At 41.4% G+C, this 25,513-nt stretch overlaps 1 protein-coding gene across 2 annotated transcripts in view; it reads right to left on the reverse strand.

Moving 5' to 3' along the window:
- LOC132816623 (short transient receptor potential channel 6-like) overlaps positions 1 to 25,513 on the reverse strand; it is a 131,558-nt gene that overhangs the window by 42,756 nt on the left and 63,289 nt on the right. For both annotated transcript variants that reach the window (XM_060826437.1, XM_060826436.1), the window contains exons 6-7: positions 18,399 to 18,629; positions 9,757 to 10,021 (exon numbers count right to left, since the gene is read on the reverse strand). In XM_060826437.1, the coding sequence (XP_060682420.1) occupies positions 9,757 to 10,021; positions 18,399 to 18,629 (496 nt within the window). The remainder of the gene's footprint in view (positions 1 to 9,756; positions 10,022 to 18,398; positions 18,630 to 25,513) is intronic.

Here is a 25,513-nt window from a genome sequence, read left to right on the forward strand (position 1 = left end):
ATAACTTGGAGTCACTACTTTGATCTCTCCAGAAGAGAGAAAACTGCATTGTAATCAGCAAATGCACACGCTGTTATGGTGAAAACACAAGCAAATCACTGCTTCACTTCAGAGTGTTTGTCTGGAGAGTGCAAAAGGATAAGAAAAAGTGCAGGCATCCATCTGCAGACCTTACAGCTGCGGTATTTGCTCAGGGAAATGTCGAGGGAAGAGAAAGGGATGTTTTAGGTGATTGAAGAGTAGGCCAAGGTGTTGGCAAATGGAATGGCCCCATCAGAATATTGAAAGGAGGGGAAGATAGATTTGATGATATCCTTCAGCTGGAAGTAGCTAATTTACAAAGGAGGCTAACGGGGTGAAGGTTAAGAACGGATGGAATGTTCTCTTCATTGTGGGAAAAAGGGGAGAGAAGTGTTTGAAATGGAATGAACACAGAAGTCTGTGTGTGGATTGAGAAGAGTGGAAGAAATATTGTTCAAGAAATGGTGAACATCTCACAATTATCTCAAAGCAAGGATGGATCTGAAATGTAGGTGGTGGTGGATGCTGGAGAGTAGATTCAAGATTAGAGTGGTGCTGGAAAATCACAGCAGGTCAGGCAGCATCCGAGGAGCAGGAAAATCGATATTTCAGGCAAAAGCCTGATTCCTGTTAAAGGGCCTTTGCCCAAAACGTTGCTTTTCCTGCTCCTTGGATGCTGCCTGACTTGCTGTGCTTTTCCAGCACCACTCTAATCTGGATCTGAAATGTGACAAGTTAATTTCAGCTGACATGGAATTTGTCAGTTGTTGAGAGTAGAGATGTTGCAGTGAAGGGGGATGTTTCAAAATATCTGATCAAAGATGATGAGGGAAACAGAAAGCAATGAAGATGGGAAGGGAAGAGAGGATAAGGAAAACTGGCCAGGGTGAAGAAGAGACTGTCCCAAAGTGAGTATTCTAGGAAGAGAAGTGTCTCTGAACTAAACAATAATTTCAAAGTCAATGATTACAAATGCTGAGAAGCTGAAATAAGACCAGAAGGTGGATGAAATAATCAGTATGCCAGAATTATTACATTAATATATGAAAACCAACAGTTATTTGCCATTGGTGGGAGTGGGCAGCTTTATGTTTAATATCTAAATAGAGAAACATACAAGTGGGCCAATCTACCTTAAAGTATTCCACATTCCATCATACTTTGCTTCCTTCTAATTTGAAGAAGTTTGACTCTCTTCTTAATGATTTTATCATATTCTAACTGAGATGATCTGCTGATACCATCTGGTATTTTTCACATGTTCCCCACTTTAAAAAAAATGACATTAAGAAACACTTAAGCTCATTTTCTGCCTGTGTTTGGTCAGTGTGTTTTTGTAACCTACTGCCACTCCCTTTTCCTCATTGTTTTGGTTGATCCTAGGACCTCACTTCATTAAAAACTAATGTCCCACTTTTTTTTAACCTGGTTTCTACATTATCTTTTTACGGATGTTGACAGATTTATCAGTTATTACCAACACTTTGTGGTTTTATTCTAAATTTACAGAATATGCTGTTTTCCTTATTTCCTCGATTTTTATTTGAGCTATAATTTTGAACTTGTACGTTTAAAGGTGTTGACCCTCCTGCTCCTCGGATGCTGCCTGACCCGCTGTGCTTTTCCAGCAAAACACTCTTCAACTCTGACTCTCCAGCATCTGCAATCCTCACTTTTTCCACGGTTAAAGGTCTGACAGGGTAAATAGTGAGAAACCATCGCCTCTGGTATGTCAAGTCCAGAACAATGAGTGATAATCTTAAGAACCTGGAATTAGATTCGTTCAAAGCGATGTTAGAAAGCACTTCAAAACAGGAAGTAGCCTGAACTCACAAAGTTACAAAGTAGCTACATCAAATATTAAAAGATCAGACAAGGATATGATTACCAGACAAAATAGTTTCCAACACCAAGTGAGTACAGAAGGATTGTACAAAGTGAATTAATTGGCAGGGGTGGGTGCAAAGTGAGATACAAGCCCCTTGGTAAACTTCCACGAAAGAATGTTTCGGTCACCATCATGCCATTTTAAAAATAATTCAGTTTGATGGTCATTAAGTGCATAGTCACATACAATCAGACAAAAAAAATCACACCCCACCCAGACCTGGGACTTGTTTGTATTCTGCACAATTTTGGCATCCCTTTTAACTTTCGTTGCACCAAACTCTTATCTCATTATTGTCCAGGGAATGATTTTACTGAAATGCTGACGAGTTTTTGACATGAAAAGATTCAGAGAAAAAATGAGGACTGCAGGTGCTGGAGAGTCAGAGTCGAGAGTGTGGCGCTGGAAAAGCACAGCAGGTCCGGCAGCAGGAAAGTCAACAGTTCAGGCATAAGCCCTTCATCAGGAAGGGCTGAATCATGAACACATTTAGCACAATACTTTGGGAACATCAAACCAGATAAGTCTGTTTCTTATTATTTTAATACGGAGTTTATCACATGACAGATTGAAGTACGATGTGCTCCAGCACTCATCAATAATGAAAACAGTTTTTAAATAATCTGAAAATGGCATAAAAATTTGAGAATTGTTGGAATTTCTCAATGTTAATCAACCAATCATTTTTATAATGATGAGAAAATAATATGTGTATTAGGACTCAAACTGGCAATTTTAGATAATCAAATGTTAGCCATTTAATTGTGAACACAGATGTGTTGCTACATCTTGGTACAGCATGTACTGCATCAGAAACCCCCTTGTCACGGTTAAGGTAGTGGAGATTTCAGTCCAAGTTTTGACATACTTCAATGAGGCTGTCATTTTCCAACATAATTGCTATTCCAGAAGGCTCTTCTGTGTGCCATAAAATCCATCAAGACACACATTTGTCTTGGCTAACATCTAATACAATTTTAACAGTAATTGTACAAATAATCTGGAAAGCCTTTCTGGAATACCATCAATAAAACATGACTCTCTCAGAAGAAATGTGGCCCAAATTAACTCATCTCCTTCCCTCAGAACTAATTAATACAATGGATTGTTTTCCTAAGAGCCTTAGTAATATCTCAAAACAGCTGTATTCTTGCTCCACACGAAAGCACTCTTTGCCAGAACTGAACAACTCACTCCTTGAACAACAGACATGTCCTCAAAGGCAATGGCCCTTACGCCTGCTGCTGAAATTCAGCAGGTGCAGGCCATCTCCACTCGCACCGATTGGAAAGCACCGAGCCACCAGCCAATGAGATCCATCAATGGAGAAAGCTCCTACCCCCTCAACATCTTCCCCCTCAACATCTATTTGCCACCTCTCAGCCCAGCTCTGCAGCTTATCTATGTCCCTCTGTCACCTCAACATCTTTTGTAACTATCCACAACTCCACCGACCTTAGTGTCATCTGCAAATTTACTGACCCATCCTTCTACGTCCTTATTCATGTCATTTATAAAAATGTCAAACAGCAGTGGCCCCAAAACAGATCCTTGTGCTTCACCACAAGTAACTGATCTCCACGATAAATATTTCCCATCAATTACAACCTTCTGTCTTCTTTCAGCGAGCCAATTTCTGATCCAAGTTGCTAAATTACCCTCAATCCCATGGGTCTGCATTTTCTGCAGTAGCATCAACTGCCTCACTGAAATCCATATACAACAAGAGCAGTCTTGATATCTGCACTCAATTTTTCTGATAGATACCATGACATTTTACCTTCTTCTGCCAGTCCAATCTCTGATCTTTTCTCGAACCCAGCAATTGTGTTTCTGGATGTTTCAACAGAAAGCAAGTCCTTTGAATCTGTTGCCACTGAACCTTCTCAGGGAGTTCCTGCAGGAGGCACTGAGAAGACTCAATCCATGCCATTTTCTCAGTAGGACATGGAGGCCTTTGGGCTTCTGAACATACAGTCTGTTCTGGTACAACATGATACTTCTGTCCTCTTATGATCTCACATTATAAGATAATTGTGCAATAGCCACACCATTTAAATTAATGGGGCCGGAATTGCATTATTAACAGTACAAGTATGGAAAGTTCACATTCTACAAATATAGAACATAGAACATTACAGCACAGTACAGGCCCTTCGGCCCTTGACGTTGCGCTGACAATTGGAAACAATTTGAAGCCCATCTATCCTACGCTATTCCATTTTCATCCATATGTCTATCCAATGACCATTTAAATGCCCTCAAAGTTAGTGAGTCTACTACTGTTGCAGACAGTGCATTCCACGCCCTCACTACTCTCTGAGTAAAGAAACTACCCCTGATATCCTTTATCTATCATCCCTCAATTTAAAGCTACATCCTCTCATGCTAGCCATCACCATCTGAGGAAAAAGGCTCTCACTGTCCACCCTATCTAACCCTCTGATTATCTTATATGTCTGAATTAAGTCATCTCTCAACCTTCTTCTAATGAAAACAGTCTCAAGTCCCTCAGCCTTCCCTCATAAGACCTTCCATCCATGCCTTGCAACATCCTAGTAAATCTCCTCTGAACTCTTTCCAAAGCTTCCACATCCTTCCTATAATGTGGTGACCAGAACTGTACACAATTCCAAGTGTGGCCACACCAGAGTTTTGTACAGCTACAGCATGACCTCATGGCTCTGAAACTCAATCCCTCTACCTATAAAAGCTAACACACCGTATGCCTTCTTAACAACCCTATCAACCTGGGTAACAACTTTCAGGGATCTATGTACATGGACACCGAGATCTTTCTGCTCATTGACACTACCAAGAATCTTACCATTAGCCCAGGACTCTGCATTTCTGTTGTTCTTTCCAAAGTTATTCACCTCACACTTTTCCGCATTAAACTCCATTTGCCACCTCTCAGCCCAGCTCTGCAGCTTATCTATGTCTCTCTGTCACCAACAACATCTTTTGTCACTATCCACAACTCCACCAACCTTAGTGTCAACCGCAAATTTACTGACCCATCCTTCTAAGTCCTTATCCATGTCATTTATAAAAATGTCAAACAGCAGTGGCCCCAAAACAGATCCTTGTGGTATACCACTAGTAACTGATCTCCAGGATAAATATTTCCCATCAATTACCACCCTCTGTCTTCTTTCAGCTAGCCAATTGCTAAATTACCCTCAATCCTATGGGTCTGCATTTTCTGCAGTAGCATCAACTGCCTCACTGAAATCCATATACACCACATCAACCACTTTACCTCATCCACCTGTTTGGTCACCTTCTCAAAGAACTCAATAAGGTTTGTGAGGCACAATCTATCCCTAATCAACTTATTCCTTTCTAGATGATTATAAATCCTATATTCTATAGCCTTTTCCAACACTTTACCCACAACCGAAGTAAGGCTCACTGGTCTATAATTTCCAGGGTTGTCTCTACTCACCTTCTTGAACAAGTGAACAACATTTGCTATTGTCCAGTCTTCTGGCACTATTCCTGTAGACAATGATGACATAAAGATCAAAGCCAAAGGCTCTGCAATCTCCTCCTTGGCTTCTCAGAGAATCCTAGGATAAATCCCATCCGGCCCAGGGGACTTATCTATCTTCACACTTTCCAGAATTGCTAACACCTCGTCCTTGTGAACCTCAATCCCGTTTAGTCTAGTAGCCTGTATCTCAGTATTGTCCTTGACAAAAGACAAATACTGATGAAAAATATTCACTTAGTGCTTCTCCTATCACCTGGGACTCCACGTACAACTTCGAACTGCTATCCTTGATTGGTCCTAATCTTTGTTCAGTCATTCTTTTATTCCTGATATACCTATAGCAAGCTTTAGGGTTTTCCTTGATTCTATCTGCCTACGACTTCTCATACCCCCTCCTGGCTCTTCTTAGCCCTCTCTTTAGGTCTTTCCTGACTAACTTGTAACTCTCAAATGCCCTAACTGTGTCTTCATGTCTCATCCTAACATAAGCCTTCTTCTTCCTCTTGACAAGAGATTCAATTTCTTTTGTAAACCACAGCTGCCTTGCTTGACCACTTGCTCCCTGCCTGACAGGTGCATACTTATCAAGACATACAATAGCTGTTCCTTGAATTTGCTTCACATTCCAATTGTCTAAATAACAGTCTAAATTCTTCAATTGTGTTAAAGCCAATTCATCTTGAAGAAACACATGTTATAGCAGAACTAACTGTTCAGTATTAGTCAGGTCGTGGACTCCAATACCTTCTGGAGAAGTTGGTCTACAAAATATGGTCCATCAAAGGGGTGCAGACCCTAAAGGTGGAGAGGCCCTGGTCAGCTTGTTTGGGAAGGTGCGGAAGGAGGAAGTCGAGAGGAAGGACATAGAGACGGAGGGGTAAGACAGTCAACAAAGAGATATTACTGTTGCATTACAAGATAGCCTCCATCTTCATCCATCTAGGAAGAAGACTCTATCTTCCCCATTACTGCACCTGCTTTAGATTCAGGTCAATACCAGCAAGGTGACAGCCAGTGACAGCCAGCGACAGCCAGCGACAGCCAAGGTGACAGCCAGTGACAGCCAGTGACAGCCAAGGTGACAGCCAGTGACAGCCAGTGCAAACCCAGATGTGAAGCCTTTGGCTTCTCTGTGACATTTGGCTTTTCTTTGATGATGTAGAAAACTTTGGCACAAACTACAGATTTCATTATCAGATAAACAACAGCCTGTAAGTGGGAGAATGTGCAAACTCCACACAGGCAGTTGCCCAAAGGTGGGATAAATTCACCTGCACCTCCACACACATCATTTACTGCATCCGCCGCACCCGATGTGGCCTCCTCTATATTGGGGAGACATGCCGCCTACTTGCAGAACGTTTCAGAGAACACCTCTGGGACACCCAGAAGAACCAACCCAACCACCCCGTGTCTCAACACTTAACTCCCCCTTCCACTCCACCGAGGACATGCAGGTCCTTGGACTCCTCCATCGTCAGACCATAGTAACACAACGGCTGGAGGAAGAGCGCTTCATCTTCCGCCTGGGAACCCTCCAACCACAAGGGATGAACTCAGATTTCTCCAGTTTCCTCATTTCCCCTCCCCCCACCTTGTCTCAGTCAAATCCCTTGAACTCAGCACCGCCTTCCTAACCTGCAATCTTCTTCCTGACCTCTCCGCCCCCACCCCACTCCGGCCTATCACCCTCACCTTGACCTCCTTCCACCTATCGCATTTCCAACGCCCCTCCCCCAAGTCCCTCCTCCCGACCTTTTATCTTAGCCTGCTGGACACACTTTCCTAATTCCTGAAGAAGGGCTCATGCCCGAAACGTCGATTCTCGTGCTCCTTGGATGCTGCCTGACCTGCTGCGCTTTTCCAGCAATACATTTTCAGCTCTGATCTCCAGCATCTGCAGTCCTCACTTTCTCCTGATCGTTCAGACTAGTGTTCAACCACAGTCTCAGTCTTGGATGAATCACTGTTGCAAACAGTGACCATCAGCCTCTGATTGGCTATCAATCCCTGGAGGGGTGGGGCCTGATGGATCATGAAGCCCACAGGTCAACATTTAACCTAAAAAATGGAAATTCCAGGCCCATCTTTTCAAAAGACAGACAGGATTGCAAAGGATGAGGGATAGCCCTGATGGTCAATGATGACAAAGGAAATTAGTGAGAAAGGACCTGAGCTCAAGAAATTGCAAAATGGAGGAAATATGGATTGGAACAACAAGAGAAATTGCTGCAAAAGCTCAGCAGATCGGACAGCATCTGTGGAGAGAAACCAGAGTTAATGTTTCGGGTCCAGGGACCCTTCTTCAGAATACGCCATCAGAGTATGCATGGGGATTAGGAATAACAAAAGTTAGAACACATTGGGAGAAGTTCTAACCCCTTAATAATTGCTAAACCATTGAAGAGAGCATTAAACATTAAAACAAATGATTCCAACAAAAGGGATGAAATAATTATGGGAAACCTTTAGGTTTGTGTTAGACTGGGAGAATCAAATTGGCACGGTTAATGTAGAAGATCTGTTTGTAAAATATTTTTACTGCAGATTCCAGGAGAAATACACTTACTTTGCATGTAATCTTTCTTTAACACATCCATGATGGCTGTCTTTGTTTAATCCACATTTTTTTATAAATTAGGATTTCTCCTGTTCTCCCAGTATTTTCTACCATCACTTTCTTGTCACTGACAATAGGTAACTGATCTGTAACTACTTGGTCAATCTGTGACTCCCTTTTTAATGTAATAAAATAGCTTGTTCTCCAGTCATCTGGTACCACACTGTTACCAGTGAGAATCGGAAAGCTGTGGTCAAAGTGGTTGCTATTTCATACTCCCCTTAACAGCCCAGGGCCTGGGAAGTTATCCATTTTCACTGACTTTAAACTCCTCACACTTTCTCTTTCGCTGTCCCTGCCACTGAGCTGAGAAGCCCAGGTTCAAGTCCCACCCACCCCAAAGATGGTTCATAATGTGTCTGACCAAACTGATTGAAAATATTTACTTCCATTCCCACAATGTTAATTTAATTTAATATTTTTCACCTTTCCTTCCTGATTGTAATGTCTGTGCACAACGATTAGCGAGTGTATTCATTATATTATTTTTATAACTATAATCCACTTTAGTGTTGTTGAACTTTTTAAAATACTTTTCATTTTTGCACTGCACTGTGGGAAATGTTCAATGTGGTTTACGTGGGGAGACAGGGAAGGTTGAGCAGTTTGGAAGAATTGCTTACGTCAAATATAAGTAATAAAGTTAACTTACTTTGGCAGGACATTTGAGTTTTATAATATGTTTTCTCATTACCTTTGAACTCCCAGAGTTCAAATTTTACCTTTTGTGAGATTTGGTCACATTCTGATATACCAGGAGCCTGGCCACACAGATGCTAATTAATTGGTTCAAATCACTGGCGACTTTTAAAAAGGTGCTGATCCTGACTATTGAACCTTCTGTGTGATTGTTCTGATATGAGTCCACAGATTAGGAAAGCAATAAAATTGCAGATTCAAGGGTAGTTTTATTTTTGGTAAAATAATGCTTAGATTATGATTAGTTAATACTTGAAAGTGAAGAGAAACAATCATTTCTTGCCTTAAAAGCCATCATCAGTGCAGTTGCCTTCAGCTCAAATTGTATCTGTTGTAGCGATCTCAAATCGGGGCAGGAGTAACGTGCAACTTAAAACAAATGCTAGAAAATATGATTATGTGTATGGTAAATAGTGACAGTTAGCAGAGCTTTTGGAAAAATTCAAAAGGGTCAGAAGACTCCATTGTTTTCCATCTTTCTCTGTATCCCATCGAAAGGCCTTGACTTTTTGGCATCCAGAGTTTCAATTTATTTAGACAATGGTCTGACTTCACTGGATCGGAAAACCTTTCCGTGTGAATCCTGATAGTTTGTGCCTCCCGACTACCGAATCACAAAAAATTAAAAAACTCGAATTCCATTTAGCTGTTTTTTGCAAATTACTACAGCAATATAGTTGAGCATTTTAAGACAAAAGGTGTTAAATAGGAGGAATAGATCAATGTTAAATGGGTCAACCTCAGTCACTGAGAAAGATTGTGTGCCTTCTTGAAACTCTAAACAAGGCAAATTAACATTTTTCTTAGTGTGATTCAAAATAGCATTAAGAAAATAATTAAATATACACAGTATTTCTTCAAATACAAATCCACTTCAGTAGAACAGAATTCTAACTTGCAAAGCACCAAGGCAATAATATTAATAGTAGTTTTACAGCATACACAGCAATCTTACTTCTTATCTGAAATGTTTGCAAGTACCAAAGATGCAAATATTTCATGAAAAGCAATGAAACCGGTATAAGTACTTACGTTGTAAATGCATTGTTTTGCTTCGCTCCAAGGTAGTGAGAATAAAGATTAAACATCCCAATCATGAATGCAACAAAAACCATAATGAATATGACCATGAATTTGAATATGTCTTTCACAGTCCTTCCCAGAGATATTTGCAAAGGCCCGAAGCTTTCATTGGCTGGAAGAATGTATGCAATTCGAGAGAAGCTCATCACAACTGCTATTGCATAGAGGCCTTCAGATATAAGCTGGGGATCAGATGGGAACCATTTAATTCGTGCTGGAAGAAAAAGTCAAAATAAAAAAACATTAATTCTGCGACAAGTTAGCTAAATATAAAGATGATTCAAACATGTCCTCGGGCCATCTTCTGTGCCATAGTTTCTTATAGATTCAAAAAACCATCTAAAATTAATTCGGCATTTTTTTTATTTTTGGTGAGTTTGTCAATCTACTTTAGAGTCATAGAATCATACAGCCTGGAGGAAGGCCCTTCGGCCCACCATGTCTATGCTGACCAACAAAGACCAAACTGCACTAATCCCATGTGCCTGCATTCAGTCCAGAGGATACTCTGCCCTGACATTTTATGTACTCATCCAGAAGTAAGAATAATAGACTGGTTATGGGAGAGGATAGGCTGTCTATGGGAGGAGATAGGCTAGCTGTGGGTGGTTCTGGGAGGGGATTTTATGTTTATGGTGGTTTTGGTAGGGAATTTTATGGCTATGGGTGGTTATGGCTGGGTATGGGAAGGGATTTTATGTTTATGGGTGGTTATGGCTGGTTATGGGAAGGGATTTTATTGTTATGGGTCATTATGGCTGGTCATGGTAGGGGATTCTAGGGTCATGGATGGTTATGGATAGTTATGGTAGGGGATTTTAACTTTCCAAATATAGACTGGGACTGCCAGAGTATTAAGGGTTTAGGTAGAGAGGAATTTGTTAGGCGTGTACCAGACAATTTTGTGATTCAGTATGTGGATATACTTACTAGAGAAGGTGTAAAACATGACCTACTCTTGGGAAATAAGGCAGGGCAGGTGACTGAGGTGTTAGTGGGGGAAGCACGTTGGGGTCAGTGACCATAATTCTATTAGATTTAAAATAGTGGATGGAAAAGGATAGACCAGATCTAAAACGTAAGGTTCTAAGTTGGAGGAAGGCCAATTTTGATGGTTTCAGGCAAGAACTTTCAAAAGCTGATCAGTGCATGTTTGCAGAAAAAGGTATGGCCGGAAAATGGGAAGCCTTCAAAGATGAGATAACTAGAGTGAAAGGGAAAGGCTCGTAGCTGCAGGGAAAGGTTGGTAGGAGCAGGGAACGGCTGGTAGGAGCAGGGAAAGGCTGGTAGGAGCAGGAAAAGGTTGGTAGGAGCAGGGAAAGGCTGGTAGGAGCAGGGAACGGTTGGTAGGAGCAGGGAACGGCTGGTAGGAGCAGGGAAAGGCTGGTAGGAGCAGGGAAAGGTTGGTAGGAGCAGGGAAAGGCTGGTAGGAGCAGGGAAAGGCTGGTAGGAGCAGGGAAAGGTTGGTAGGAGCAGGGAAAGGTTGGTAGGAGCAGGGAAAGGCTGGTAGGAGCAGGGAACGGCTGGTAGGAGCAGGGAAAGGCTGGTAGGAGCAGGGTAAGGTTGGTAGGAGCATGGAACGGCTGGTAGGAGCAGGGAAAGGCTGGTAGGTGCAGGGAAAGGCTGGTAGGAGCAGGAAAAGGTTGGTAGATATAGGGAATGCTAGATGAATAGAGAAATTGAGGTTTTGGTTCAGAAAAGGAAGGAAGATACGTCAGGTATAGACAGGAGTGAACCAGTGAATCCTTAGAAGTGTATAAAAACAGTAGGAGTATACTTAAGAGGGAAATCAGGAGGGCTAAACGGCACATGAGATTGCTTTGGTAAATAGAATTAAGGAGAATTCAAAGGGTTTTTACAAATACATTAAGGACTAAAGGGTAACTAGGGAGACAATAGGACCCCTCAAAAATCAACAAAGCAACTGATATGTGGAAACACAGGAGATGGGGGAGGTACTAAATGAGTATTTTGCATCAGTGTTTACTGTGGAGAAGGACGTGGAAAATAGAGAATGTTGGGAAATAAATAATTACATCTTGAGATCTATCCATATTATAGAGGAAGAGGTGCTGGATGCCTTAAAATGCATAAAGTTGATAATTCTCTCAGACCTGATCAGGTGTACCCAGAACTCTGTGGAAGTGATTCTTAAGCCGCTTGTTGAGAAGTTTGGATCATCGATTGTCACAGGTGAGGTGCCAGAAGACTAGAGGGTGGTTAACATGGTGGCACTATTTAAGAAAGATGGTAAGGACAAGCCAGGGAACTATAGACTGGTGAGCCTGACATCGGTGGTGGGTATGTTATTGGAGGGAACCCTGAGGAACAGGATTTACATGTATTTGGAAAGGCAAGGACTGATTAGGGATAGTCAACATGGCTTCGTGCATGGGAAATCATGTCTCACTAACTTGATTGATTTTTTTGAAGTAACAAAAAGGAGGGCAGAGCGGTGGACATGATCTATATGGACTTCCTCTGGTAGACCGGTTAACAAGCACAGAATAGAAGGAGAACTAATCATTTGGATACAGAACTGACTCAAAGGTAGATGTCAGAGGGTGGTGTGGAGGGTTGCTTTTCAGCCTGGAGGCTTGTGACCAGTGGAGTGCCACAAGGATCGGTGCTGGGTCCACTGCTTTTTGTCATTTATATAAATGTTTTGGATATGAATATCTGAGATATAGTTAGTAAGTTTGCAGATGGTACCAAAATTGGAGGTGTGATGGGCAGTGAAGAAGGTTACCTCAGAGTACAATGGGATCTTGATCAGATGGGCCACTGGGCAGAGGAGTGGCAAACAGAATTTAAATTAGGTAAATGTGAGGTGCTGCATTTTGGAAAGGCAAATTAGAGCATTGAGCATAGGAGTTGGGGAGGTCATGTTGTAGTAGTACAACACATTGGTTAGGCCATTTTTGGAATATTGTGTGCAATTCCGGTCTCCCAGCTATGGGAAAAGTGTTGTGAAACTTGAAAATGTTCAGAAAAGATTTACAAGGAGTTTGCCAGGTTTGGAGGGTTTGAGCTATAAGGAGAGGTTGAATAGACAGGGATTATTTTCCCTTGAGTGTTGGAGGCTGAGCGGTGACCTTATAGAGGTTTATAAAATCAAGAAGGGCCTGAATAAGGTAAATAAATAATGTCTCTTCCCTGAGGTGGGGGAGTCCAGAGCTAGACTGCATAGATTTAAGGTGAGAGAGGAAAGATTTAAAAGAGACCTAAGGAGCAATGTTTTCAAGCAGAGGGTGGTACGTGTACGGAATGAGCTGCCAGAGGACGTGGAGGAGGCTGATACAATTACAACATTTAAAAGGCATCTGGATGGTAAAAAGAATAGGAAGGGTTTAGAAGGATATGGGCCGGGTGTCGGTAAATGGGACTGGATGAGTTTAAGATATCTCATCAGCATGGACGAATTGGACCAAAGGGTCTGTTTCCCTGCAGCATATCTCTATAACTTTATGGTTTTTAAATGCTGCGAGAGTACCTGCCTCCATCATTCATTAGACAACACGTTCCATAAATCAACCAGTCTGTGGATTAAAAAATTCTTTGTCATATCTCCTCTGAACCATTTGCTCCTCACTTTAAACTCATGCCCTCTGGTCTTAGACATGTCTGCCATGGGGAATAGATTCTCACAATCTACCTTACTTTGTCAAACATATTTAACCCACAGGATGTGACTTATATCCAAAGCTTTGTTATGCTGACAGACCATGATGTACATTCAGTTATCAGCAATGGCCACACAGTTGTCATTCATAAGCAAACTGTAAATAATCGTGTTGAACAGCACCACGGGGAGACAGACAGTTACAATACTTGGCAGTATTTTGCAAAGTTGCTCTGCTTTGAGCACAGCATCCACTAGAACCACAAAATCGATGTGTTCTCTGTACTTACAGTTGAAGACTATTCCTTTTTTTAATATTTGTATCTATTGATGCTACAAGGTTCTTAAAACTACAAAAGTTATGTTCATGATGTGCCGGACTGCAAAGTTGATGAGGAGCCTAGGTATATGCAACATGCAGAACAGACAAATCATGATCCTCGCAATTAGTGTGCAATACTGAACTGATGTCAGCATCGACATTGTGGAGTTACATACTCTAGCTTACAACCTTTCATATCTTTGAATGCTGAACTAATATTTATGACCATGAAGGAGTCCCCTATCAATTTTCTTTAATGCATCATTAACTATATGCAGGTAAATTGCTTGATTATTTCTTCTCTTTGTTGCTGCAGTTTGATATATTTTTAGTGCTTCCAGGATCTTTTATCAAGGTCTTAAATGTTTTGTATGCAAACTAGTGATTTTCAGACATTGGTGGCCTGGTAGAACTTCCTCTTGGCATTGAGCAGAAGCCCATGTGGAGCAAGATAAGCTCATGGAAGAGGAAGGAGAGAGGGTGTCAGCAATGTCCCTTCCCAGTTCACAATCGATACTGTCCCCTACACATAGATGTCAGTTCAATTACATTCAGTGACTGTTATTTAGTACCACACCCTTCTGCAAGAGAGAAGCACATGTATTGGTGAGTGTTAATCATTAACTTTGGGTGTTGTCACAGGCATTTTTGAATAATGACCAGGTGTGTGGGATTGATGTTTACTGTTGTTTAAAGTGTATGAGGATGATGTCAAACATGCACTTTGCAGACATGAGTCCTGATTGATGGAAATTGTTTTTTTAAGTGAATGATGTGCTATGGTGATTTGAGCAGTGGATGAGGTTAGCAATGCAGTTAATGGGGTATGATGGCTAAACAGTCATGCAATAACCTCAATAACTTATGTGAGAATATTAATCTTCTATCTACACAGCATCCAGATCCTTGAGCTGCCTTCTGCTATTGATCACCTCTGCTAGTGCTTGTTGTTGTCTGAGCATTTGCCTAGATAATCTCTCACGTTGCCATCACTGCGGAATTTCAGGAAGCCCCCAGTGAAACTGATGAACTAAATGCTAAAACCCATATTAGTGTCACTCTCTGTGTGAGTTATTAGCGTAGTGAAATTAACAATTTGCCTCTCTCACTTCGATTGTTTAAACAAAGCACACTCCACTGCTGTCAAAATTTAAAGCCAGAGGGTTTGGGGTTGGCTGGTTAATGCTCTGTACATTCCAACATTTTGAACCTCCAATACACCCTTGCACCTGCTTCCAAATCTGTTCACTTTAAAAATGAAGTTTGATGTCTGAGAGTTCCAGGTATTATTTTCCTGATGAAGAATTATAACAAAGTAATAGGCAGCACAAAAAGATTCTGTAAATGTGAAATCAAAACAGAGATGACTGGAAATACTCAGCAGATCAGGGAGCACATGTGGAGAGTAACAACGTTTCCTCTATTTCTGTTTTGATGCAACTTTCTAATCATTTGTAATGACCTTAAAGCACTTATTTTTCTTAGTTTTTGATTTTTTAAATGTATTTTGGATTTTCTGAATCATTTTACTCGACCTGATTAGAAGAACACATGGCAAAAAGTTAAAAACTTTTAACATTTGCCCATAGTCAGCACTCAACAAATTTGGGGAGGGGGGGGGGGTGGGGGAGTGGTAGATATATCATCTCCAAAAGGTGGAGGGATGGAGGAAAGGAGAGAGGAAACCTGCAAGAGGTGAGGTAAGGATGCATCAAAGGAGAGAGAATCATTTTAAACATGTGGACTAATAAACACCTCAATGGGAGCCAGGAGAACTGAACTCTCTAAAATAAAGTATTCCTTAAAATAGAATGTTGACCCTCGCATTTAACACTACACAGGTTCAGGAGTCACATTATGGGAGAAAATAAAAGTGGATTCTATTGCGATGAACACTGTCAATTATTAAATTTAAGACTGAAATGCAGTGAAAGGGAATGTACTAGCTGCCTGTTTAATCTGCTGTTTTGCAAGTATGATGGAAATGGATTGGCAGTAATCCTTCTTGTCTGCAGAATAAACATTTGTTTTGTTTGTGTTTAGAAATATTAGTCTGCAATGGTGAACAGAAACTCCAATTGTTAACTTCCAGCTATTGTTTCGTACCATCTTCAATAATTTGGTCTCAGAAATTAATTCCTTACATGTGCGTTATGGCTTCCAGATTATTGGGGGGGGGGGTTGTTATTTATTGAGAATATTGAAGAATTTTTCTAATTCTGCTTCTAGCAAATATCAAACACTCCATATGTCAACACAAGCGCAAAGAAATTGTTACAATTCTGCATCTTATTCGAAATTAATTTGTGAGAATTTAAAAGGACAGCCTCAAAAGCAGAAAATAGACTCAAAAACTAAAACTGCCCTCCAACTCTTTTAAGAAAATCTCCAAGAGTCCTTAGAATATCATGGAAAATACTTTAGATGTTTCACAATCAGAGGACTGGTAATAGATATCATTGAAGGTACTAGATGTTTGATGTAATGCAGAGGATACTGAAATCCAGCTTATGGTACAGACTTGATTATCTCACTGAATTGTAGGAACATCTATAACAGATTTTAAGAATATGCCAGCATTTTGGAGAAGTTTGCTAGAAATGGTGTTGTTGAAACTTTCTGATCACAATGAGTTATGCATTTTAGCAATATCTATTACAGAATTCAAGACCTTTGCTAGAAGTTATGAGTATGATCTGCAAACATTTATCTCACTGAGTTATATGCTTTAGTAACATTTATAAAAGGTAGTGGCTCAAAATGGAGATTTGGCGTGTACAATTGCTTATCTCCCCAAGTTATGCACTTCAGCAACATCTGCTACAGATTTTAAGAATATGCCAGCATTTTAGAGATGTTTGCAAGAGATATTGATTTTGTTGTTCAAATGTGCTTATCTCAGTGAGTTATGCACTTTAGTAACATATATAACGGATTTGAAGATGTTTGCTAGATATGGTGATTTTGATGTTCACTGTTTCTCATCTGACTGAGTTATGCATCTACAAGAGATTTTAAGAATATACCATCATTTTGGAGAAGTTTGCTGAAAGTGCTGATTTTGTCACACAACTTATTTATCTGACTGAGTTATGCACTTTAATAATATCTACTGCACATTTTAAGGTGTTTGTTAGTATTTGAGCTTTGGCTGTTTAAATTTTCTTATCTTGCTGAGTTTCTTATCTATGGTAGACTTTAAGAAGTTTGCTCAAAATGGAGATTATGCGAGTTATGCACTTCAGTAACATCCACAACAGATTTTTGAGAATATGCCAGCATTTTGGAGAACTTTGCAAAATGTGGTGTTCCGTTGTTCAAACTTTCTCATCTCACTGAGTTATTCATTTTAGTAACATCTACAGCAGATTTTAAGAAGTTTGCTAGAATAGGATTGTGATGTGCAAAGTTGCTGATCTGACTGAGTTTTGCACTTTAGTAACATCTATAGCAGATTTTAAGAAAATGCAAGCATTTCGGAGAAGTTTGCTAGAATTGTTGATTTTGTAGCGCCAACTTGGTTGTTTCACTGAGTTATGCATTTAGTAACATTTACAATATGTTTTAAAAATATAACAGCACTTTAGAGAACTTTGCAAGGTGTGATGCTTCTGTTGTTTAAACTTGCTTATCTCACCAAGATCTACATTTTAGTAACATTTACAGCAGATTTCAAGAGATTTGCTTGAAATGGGGATTATGATCTGTAAAGGAGTTATGCACTTCATAACATCTACAGTGGATTTTAAGACATATGCTACAAATTGTGAATTTGTTGTGCTAATTTACTTATCTGGCTGAGTTATGCACTTTAGCAACATGAACGAAGGGCTTGCACAGCCCTGAAGCTGTATGGTCACCTCTTAACGATTGATGCTACACCCTAGTTCTGCCTTTGCCTGGACCTTCCAGACCAGATAAAAGGTTTAGCCTCTGGTACAATGTACTGTGTAAATAAGTCAGTCCCAAGTTTTCTGACAGGATTAATACAGTTTGATTTGACCAATCATAAAGCACCTCACCATTATTCTCACTACACGGTATCTGTTATGCTGGAATTCCCAAGCTAACATTATCAATTATGTTTATAATCAAAAATCAACATCATCTCACTGAGTTGGTAACAAATAATGTCTTCATTTTTACATCATGCAAGTAGCAAGCATTCATTGTAAGTATTCACTTCAAGACATCACTGCACAACAATAAAGCATTTGTAGGAATTCCTTTTCTTTGTCAATGCAAGAGAATCATCATGGAAACAGTAAAGCATTAACAAGAACAGTACCTTGAACTAATCAATCAAAATTAACATGGTCATAAAGCTTTGTGTATCATGGATTTACTACTGTTAAGGAAACAGTTTTCGTAGTGTCAGAGAGCAGCTTTTTTTTATATTGAGATTGCAAACTCACCGTCTGAAGAACTGCACATTATGCCATTCTAAGAAACTGGGGTCTATGATTTTGGGACAAAAATTGCACAGAAATTTCATTAGGATCTTTAAGTGGAAATTGGTTTTATCCTTATAGCAATTTCAATCTTCAATCAGTAGGATGTGATTAAATAGTAAAAGAAGTATTTGGCATTTATAGTTTCTGAGCTAATTAAGCAGAATAATAAAGATAGAAGATGCATCAAACTGACCAAGAGTGTAGTACTCTATTTCTGTTGGAAGGGTAACATTAGTTAAATCCATTTTGATCTTTTCATCCACAAAGCTCTGTGCCTTGGAAGCATGCCAAAACGCCATCAATCGTGCTATGAATGATGCTGAAAAAATGGCTAGCATTCCAAAGTCTAATAAGTTCCACAGTTCCAGCAAATATTCCCTCGGGCCTTGTGACCACATTTTTTTACACTCTGACCAGATCATTCCTATGGAAAGGAAAAAGAAAAGATTACACTTACTCATTTGCATATTAAAAATATCAAATTGTGCCAGTCAATAATAAAATATTGTAGATTAACTGTGAAGACTACCAATGCATCTCATAGATACTATGACCAAGAATAATATAATTCCCATATGAATGAATTGGTAATAACAACATAACAAAGTAAGATCCAGGAGCAGGAGTAGGCCATCTGGCCCTTCCAGCCTGCTCCGCCATTCAGTAAGATCATGGCTGATCGTGGCCTCAGCTCCGCTTACCCACCCACTCATGATATCCCTTAATTCCTTTACTGTTCAAAAAATTATCTTAGCTTTAAAAACATTTACTGAGGAAGCTTCAGCTATTCCTTGGGCAGGGAATTCCACTGATTCCCAACCCTCTGGGTGAAGAAGTTCTTTCTCAGTTCTGTCCTGAATCTGCTCCCCCTAATCTTGAGGTTATGTCCTCTTAGGAGAAAGTGAGGACTGCAGATGCTGGAGATCAGAGCTGAAAATGTGTTGCTGAAAATGTGATTCCTGAAGAAGGGCTCTTGCCCGAAACATCGACTCTCCTGCTCCTTGGATGCTGCCTGACCTGCTGCGCTTTTCCAGCAACACATTTTCAGTTATGTCTTCTTATCCTAATTTCATCCACCAGTAGGTACATCCTCTCTACTTCTATCTTATCTATCCCCTTCATTAGTTTAAATGTTTCTATAAGATCCCCACTCATTCTTCTGAATTCCAATGAATATAATCCCAGTCTACTCAGTCTCTCCTCATAAGCCAACCCCCTCAACTCCAGAATCAACCCAGTGAGCTTTTATAACCTTCTTAGGGTGAGTTGGTGATGTAGTGGTAATGTCACTGAAATCTGAATCACAAATCTCAGTTTGATAATTTGGGGACAGGGCCCTAATCTCACCATGCAGGTAGTGGTGATTCGGGGAGGAAATCTGCTGTCCCTACATGTGACTCCAGACCAACAGCAATGTGGTTAACTCTTGACTTTCAGCTATTAAAGATGGGCAATGAATGCTGACCTAGCCAACAATACCCACTTCCCGTGAACAAATTTCAAAAACTTATTTAAAATTCAACCTAAATATCCCATCATGCCAACTGATATATCAACTTCTTACATACATTTCTTACAAGAGACAGAAGAGAAGCCATCATGATCACAGACTCTGAGACAGCTCACTTAGAGGTTTGAAGGAAGCCTATGCCTGTCTGGATCCCTACATGAACCTTTGTGACACCATTGACCGTAAAACCTAGGAAGTAAATGAATAATGTGGCAGGGTGTGATTTTCTTTGTCAGGATGTCATCAGGAATACCAGATAGGAGCTTGTAGTGACTGTTACCAAAGATTTGAATTCTTCTAATACCTGCCTCACTCCGATTGATGAATATGAAACTCCTTTAGGAATGAAAATAGACAAGATCATGCTTTTAATAATTAAGTTCAAGTTTTTAGGGGCCAGGCTTCCACAGGTGGATCTCTTGTTCGCCCATTAAGACTCTTCCAGAAGATCTGCAGACATCATAGAAATGAATGCAAAATGTACTTTCCCAGTTAGTTCATAACTGAATTGTAGGAGTCCCAATTGATCAGAGAAACTCATCACATTAGCACCAGTTCTCTTTTTTTTGAATAAGTTCTTAGTGTATAGAACTTGAGTCTTGCTGAAGAAAAGACAGATTTTGCTGAATCTTTTACACTCATCAGGACCTTCCACATGAATACAAAATTAAGGAGAAAAGCAACATTTATACTGAAGAGAGGAGATGCTGACTGATTGGCAAGTGGATTCTATTTAGCAGAGGCAGGACATGCAGAAAGCTCACATTAATGGTGATTGACAGTTAACAGCTAGACTTTGTTTAAATTTTGAATCAGGCAGGTTGATTTTAATTGGTCAGAGCATTGCCCTGAAAAATGGGCCAGTCACCCATTTTGATCAGTGTGTGCACAAGAATAAGGTCTTGGTTCTTAATAGATGTAGCTTCCAGGAGACATGAGCCTAACTACAATACTGAATTGATTGTCAACACAATTCCTCTCTCATTCGAGATTATCCAGAAAACGGTTGCCTAGTTGAAAAATCACATCTAATGATATACACAGTTTTGCAAATTTTGCATTCATTTAATTCCAGATTTCTACTGAGCAATAAATCAAATCAAAAATCAAAGAGCTGTTCTGTTCCATTGGTAGATGGTGTTCATTTGGACACTGGCCTGGAAAGTCATGTCTCTGTCTGTGTTGGAATGGATACAGAAGGGCCTGAAAGAATAATGGATGGGATCCAACACTCCCTATAAACTGTGCAGCTGCACATAACCGCTGATTGTGACATTGGCTTCCAGTTCCAGAAGGTGCTGCCAAGCCCTGGGGCTGGCACAGCCAACCTGAAAATTAGAGGGAGCGCTGGAGGGATCCATTTCCAATTCCATCAGGCTTCTCTGATGCAGGGTAGGAGTGTGGATAGTGGAAAGACCACTCTTTTTTTCTCTACCATGGACTAAAAATGGTAGAAGATACTCCTCTAACCAAGGAAACTATGTAAGATGTAAAAACAGGCTCCTGGCAGCCACTGTGAGTTGTACTGGCTTTATTTTATTCAAGCAGTTGGGCAGCATTCCAGACAGAATGGTGCCAGTGGGTATTCAGGACAATTTTGACCAGACATTTTCTTTGATTGGTGTTGTGGGTGCAGGAGCACACACCTTTGTAACAACCACTGGATGGGTTCGTGGGCACAGGTGGACACAGTGTGGACAATATCACAGCCCGAGAGGCAAAAGTCTCCAAAGGTCTCTCCCTTCCTTCTTTGTGGAGAAGGTAAACAAACTTCTGAGCTACTCTCCCTCACCTCCTGTGAAATGTTCTCTCTGCAAGAAAAAAAGGAAGCAGCCATTTTCAGAGGCATTGCCTGATTTAAGATCCTCCAGAAAACCTTATTCTTTAACTATGTTTTCTTTTTCCATTTCCCTCCTCTTTGTCCAATTTTCATGTCCATGGTGTCAGTATTTTCTTTATTATCTAGTATCTAGCATGGTGGCTCAGTGGTTAGCACTACAGCACCAGGGTGCCAGATTTGATTCCAGCCTCGGGAGACTGTCTGTGTGGAGTTTGCACATTCTCCCCGTGTCTGTGTGTGTTTCCTCAGGGTGCTCTGGTTTCCTCCCACAATCCAAAGATATGCAGGCCAGGTGAATTGGCCATAGTATTAGGTGCATTAATCAGAGGGGAGTGGGTTACTCTTCGGAGGGTCGGTGTGAACTTATTGGGCTGAAGGGCCTGTTTCCACACTGTAGGGAATCTAATCTAATTTCTTGTTCATGCAGGATACTATATAATTACAAACTGTTGTTGGAAAATTAACAATCATATTGCATCCTTGACTCCTATCAGTTATAACATTAAAAAGGCAATTCTTCGTAATACTTTTTAATTACCGCTGAAGTTTGAAGAGCAGAAGTATTGCGTTCTTAACATTAAAAAAACTGAAGTGAAGAGTCAAGGTCGACAACACTGAACACAATCAAGGTCAGAAACAGAAGAAATGATAAACCAGGTTTGGTGATACAAAGCTTGGGTTTTGGAATATTGTAGATTACAGAGAGAAAGCATCCCATGCCCAACAAAAAGAGTAAAATTGTTAGCATATTCTGTTCTTCGTCCTGTGAAATATTCAGATCTAATTATGGACCAGTTCTGATCAATTTTACAAATGAAATTGCATCTAAATGATTATACAACATTGCATTATGCCTCTGATGGTTTTCAAGAAATCTCTTTACAATTCAAGGCAAAAGGAAATCCTGTAATATTGGATACAATGGAACTGGTCTGAATTTGTCTTGTGAAAATGAAAATCCAGTTTGGATCAGCACCTTACATTTCTAAGTTTTTGTTTTCACTCTTTTAACTGACAGCAGCACCGAGATGGAATGTCAGCCACTACTGGGAATCCAGCAAAATCCCAGGGAGGGGAAGGGGACCTTATGGACTGAAAGTAAATCTGTGCTGTCAGTGGGGGCTGGCTGGATGTGTATAGTGAAGGAATGAGGGAGTCTGTGGGCTGAGTTTGTGACTACACTGGTTTACAAAGGCTGCTGAAGCCATTCCTGATCCTGGAGAGAATGTAAAGAGCATTGTTCAATAAGACACCAAACAGAAAATTCCTATTTGCTGAATAATTCCTATTCCACAATATACAGTCTGGTTTAACATATTTTAATAGCCTGAAATGTTTCTCCCAATCCAAAGTAATTATTATATACAAAACAAGAGACAACACCCTCCTTCTTAATCAATTCAATTCATCCTCTCTATCCTGTCTTTTAATCAATCCAAAAAATACTCTCAAAACTAACGTGAAATGACAGTCTCTGAATCCTGTAATCTTTAGGTTGATTTAAAAAGTGATCTTCAAATTGAACAAAATTCTATATTTGAACAAAGCCCAGCTAACTGAAACAATAACCCTGAAAGCCGTGTGTGCCAGTATGGAACCACCCTGCCCCACCCAGAGGCTTGCTGTCCATACACTGTGACCATGCTGTCACTTGAAGAATGTTGCTTTGTCCTTGGGCGGTTTGGAAAGAGGTTGTGGAGTAGCAGAGGTACCAAAAGAGTCTGGGTTTTGAGTTGCCTTCGGAGCAGTTTGAGAATGGAAGGGGAGCAGCCAGCTCTCCCTGTTCAGGCTTTCGAGGTTTGTTTTGGCTGTAGCAGTCACACGTTGTGTGAGTCCAGGAGTGTCACAAGCTTCAGTAAATGATTCCTTTGACATTCTCTGAAATTTCTCTCTGGATTTTGTTCCCTCCTGCCTGTAAGAATCTGTGTTTGAATCTATTTTTTTGCCAAGTGGTGTGTTTATGGGATGTTGTCATATTGGAACAGCTAATTAGTAATTAGTAATAGTTACTCTATGTGTTTGATTAAGTTTTCCAATAGTTAGGTTATTCTAAATTCCACTTTCTATTGTTCATGTTTTAACTGTAGTGTTTAAATAAATTCTGTTTTGCTTAAAGCTGAGTGATTTGACCAGCTGCATCCCGTCTGGAATATTCACATCACATCTACCTTTAAAATAAGAAAAAGTTCAGGTCTAGGCTACCTTCTTGAAATGTTTTTTTTTGGAGGGGGGCGGGGTCTGGCCTGTGGGTGTGCTGTCTGAACATCCAGAGATTTCACTCTTACTGCAGTGTTCCCCAGGAAATAAAAGGTGTTTTTATTACCAGGATCAGCTGAGATTTTATTTTCCATTATCATTGAGAAGGACAAAGAGCAGGAAGTAGGAATGAAGACTGAAGCAGCATTTGAGGAAGTTTTGTCACCCTCCCCCATCAAGTTATGTCCCTCTGTCCTTTGCCCCAATGCCCTTAACCCCACTCAACACCCCAAACCCCACCACAACCCCATCCCTGCGCCCAACACCCCAACACTCCACCACAACCCCATCCCCACACTCAACACCCTAACACCATACAACAACCTCATCCCCACACCCAACACCCCAACACTCCACCAGAACCCCCATCCCTGCACCCAACATCCCAAAACCCCACCACAACCTCATCCCCACACCCAACACTCCAACACTACACCACAACCCCCATCCCTGCACCCAACACCCCAACACTCCACCAGAACTCCCATCCCCACATCCAACACCCCAACACCACACCACAACCACATCCCCACACCCAACACCCCAACACCACACCACAACCTCATCCCCGCACCCAACACTCCAACACTACACCACAACCCCCATCCCTGCACCCAAAACCCCAACACTCCACCAGAACCCCCATCCCCACACACAACACCCCAACACCACACCACAACCCCATTCCTGCACCCAACACCCCAAAACCTCAGCACAACCCCATCCCAACACTCAACACTCCAACACCACACCACAACCCCATCCCCACACCCAACACCCCAAAACCCACCACAACCCCCTCCCTGTACCCAACACCCCAACACCACACCACAACCCCCATCCTCACACTCGACACCCCAACACTCCACCACAACCCCATCTCCGCACCCAACACCACACCACAACCCCATCCCCACACCGTACACCCCAAAACCCCACCACAACCCATCTCCACACCCAACGCCCCAACACTCCACCAGAACCCCCATCCCTGCACCCAACACCTGAAAACCCCACCACAACCCCATCCCCACACCCAACACCCCAAAACCCCACCACAACCCATCCCCACACCCAACACCCCAACACCACACCACAACTACTTCCCTGCACCCAACACCCCAACACCACGCTACAACTCCATCCACGCACCCAACACCCCAACACTCCACCACAACCACATCCCCACACTCAACACTCCAACACCACACCACAACCCCATCCCTGCACCCAACACCCCAACACTCCACCACAACCCCATCCCCACACCCAACACCCCAACACTCCACCACAACCCCCATCCCCACACTCAACACTCCAACACCACACCACAGCCCCATCCCTGCACCCAACACCCCAACACTCCACCACAACCCCATCCCCACACCCAACACCCCAACACAACCCCATCCCCGCACCCAACACCCCAACACATCACCACAACCCCCATCCCTGCACCCAACACCCCAAAACCCCACCACAACCCATCCCCACACTCAACACCCCAACACATCACCACAACCCCATCACCGCACCCAACACCTCACTATAACCCCATCCCGATGTCCAAAACCCCAACACCCCACCACAACCCCAATACCCACACCCAACATCCCAACACCCGACAACCCCCATCCCCGCAGCCAACACCCCACCACAACCCCCATCCCCACTCCCACACCCAACATCCCAACACCACACA

Source organism: Hemiscyllium ocellatum, chromosome 6 (assembly GCF_020745735.1).
Source record: "Hemiscyllium ocellatum isolate sHemOce1 chromosome 6, sHemOce1.pat.X.cur, whole genome shotgun sequence".
In the NCBI taxonomy this organism is placed as follows: Eukaryota; Metazoa; Chordata; class Chondrichthyes; order Orectolobiformes; family Hemiscylliidae; genus Hemiscyllium; species Hemiscyllium ocellatum.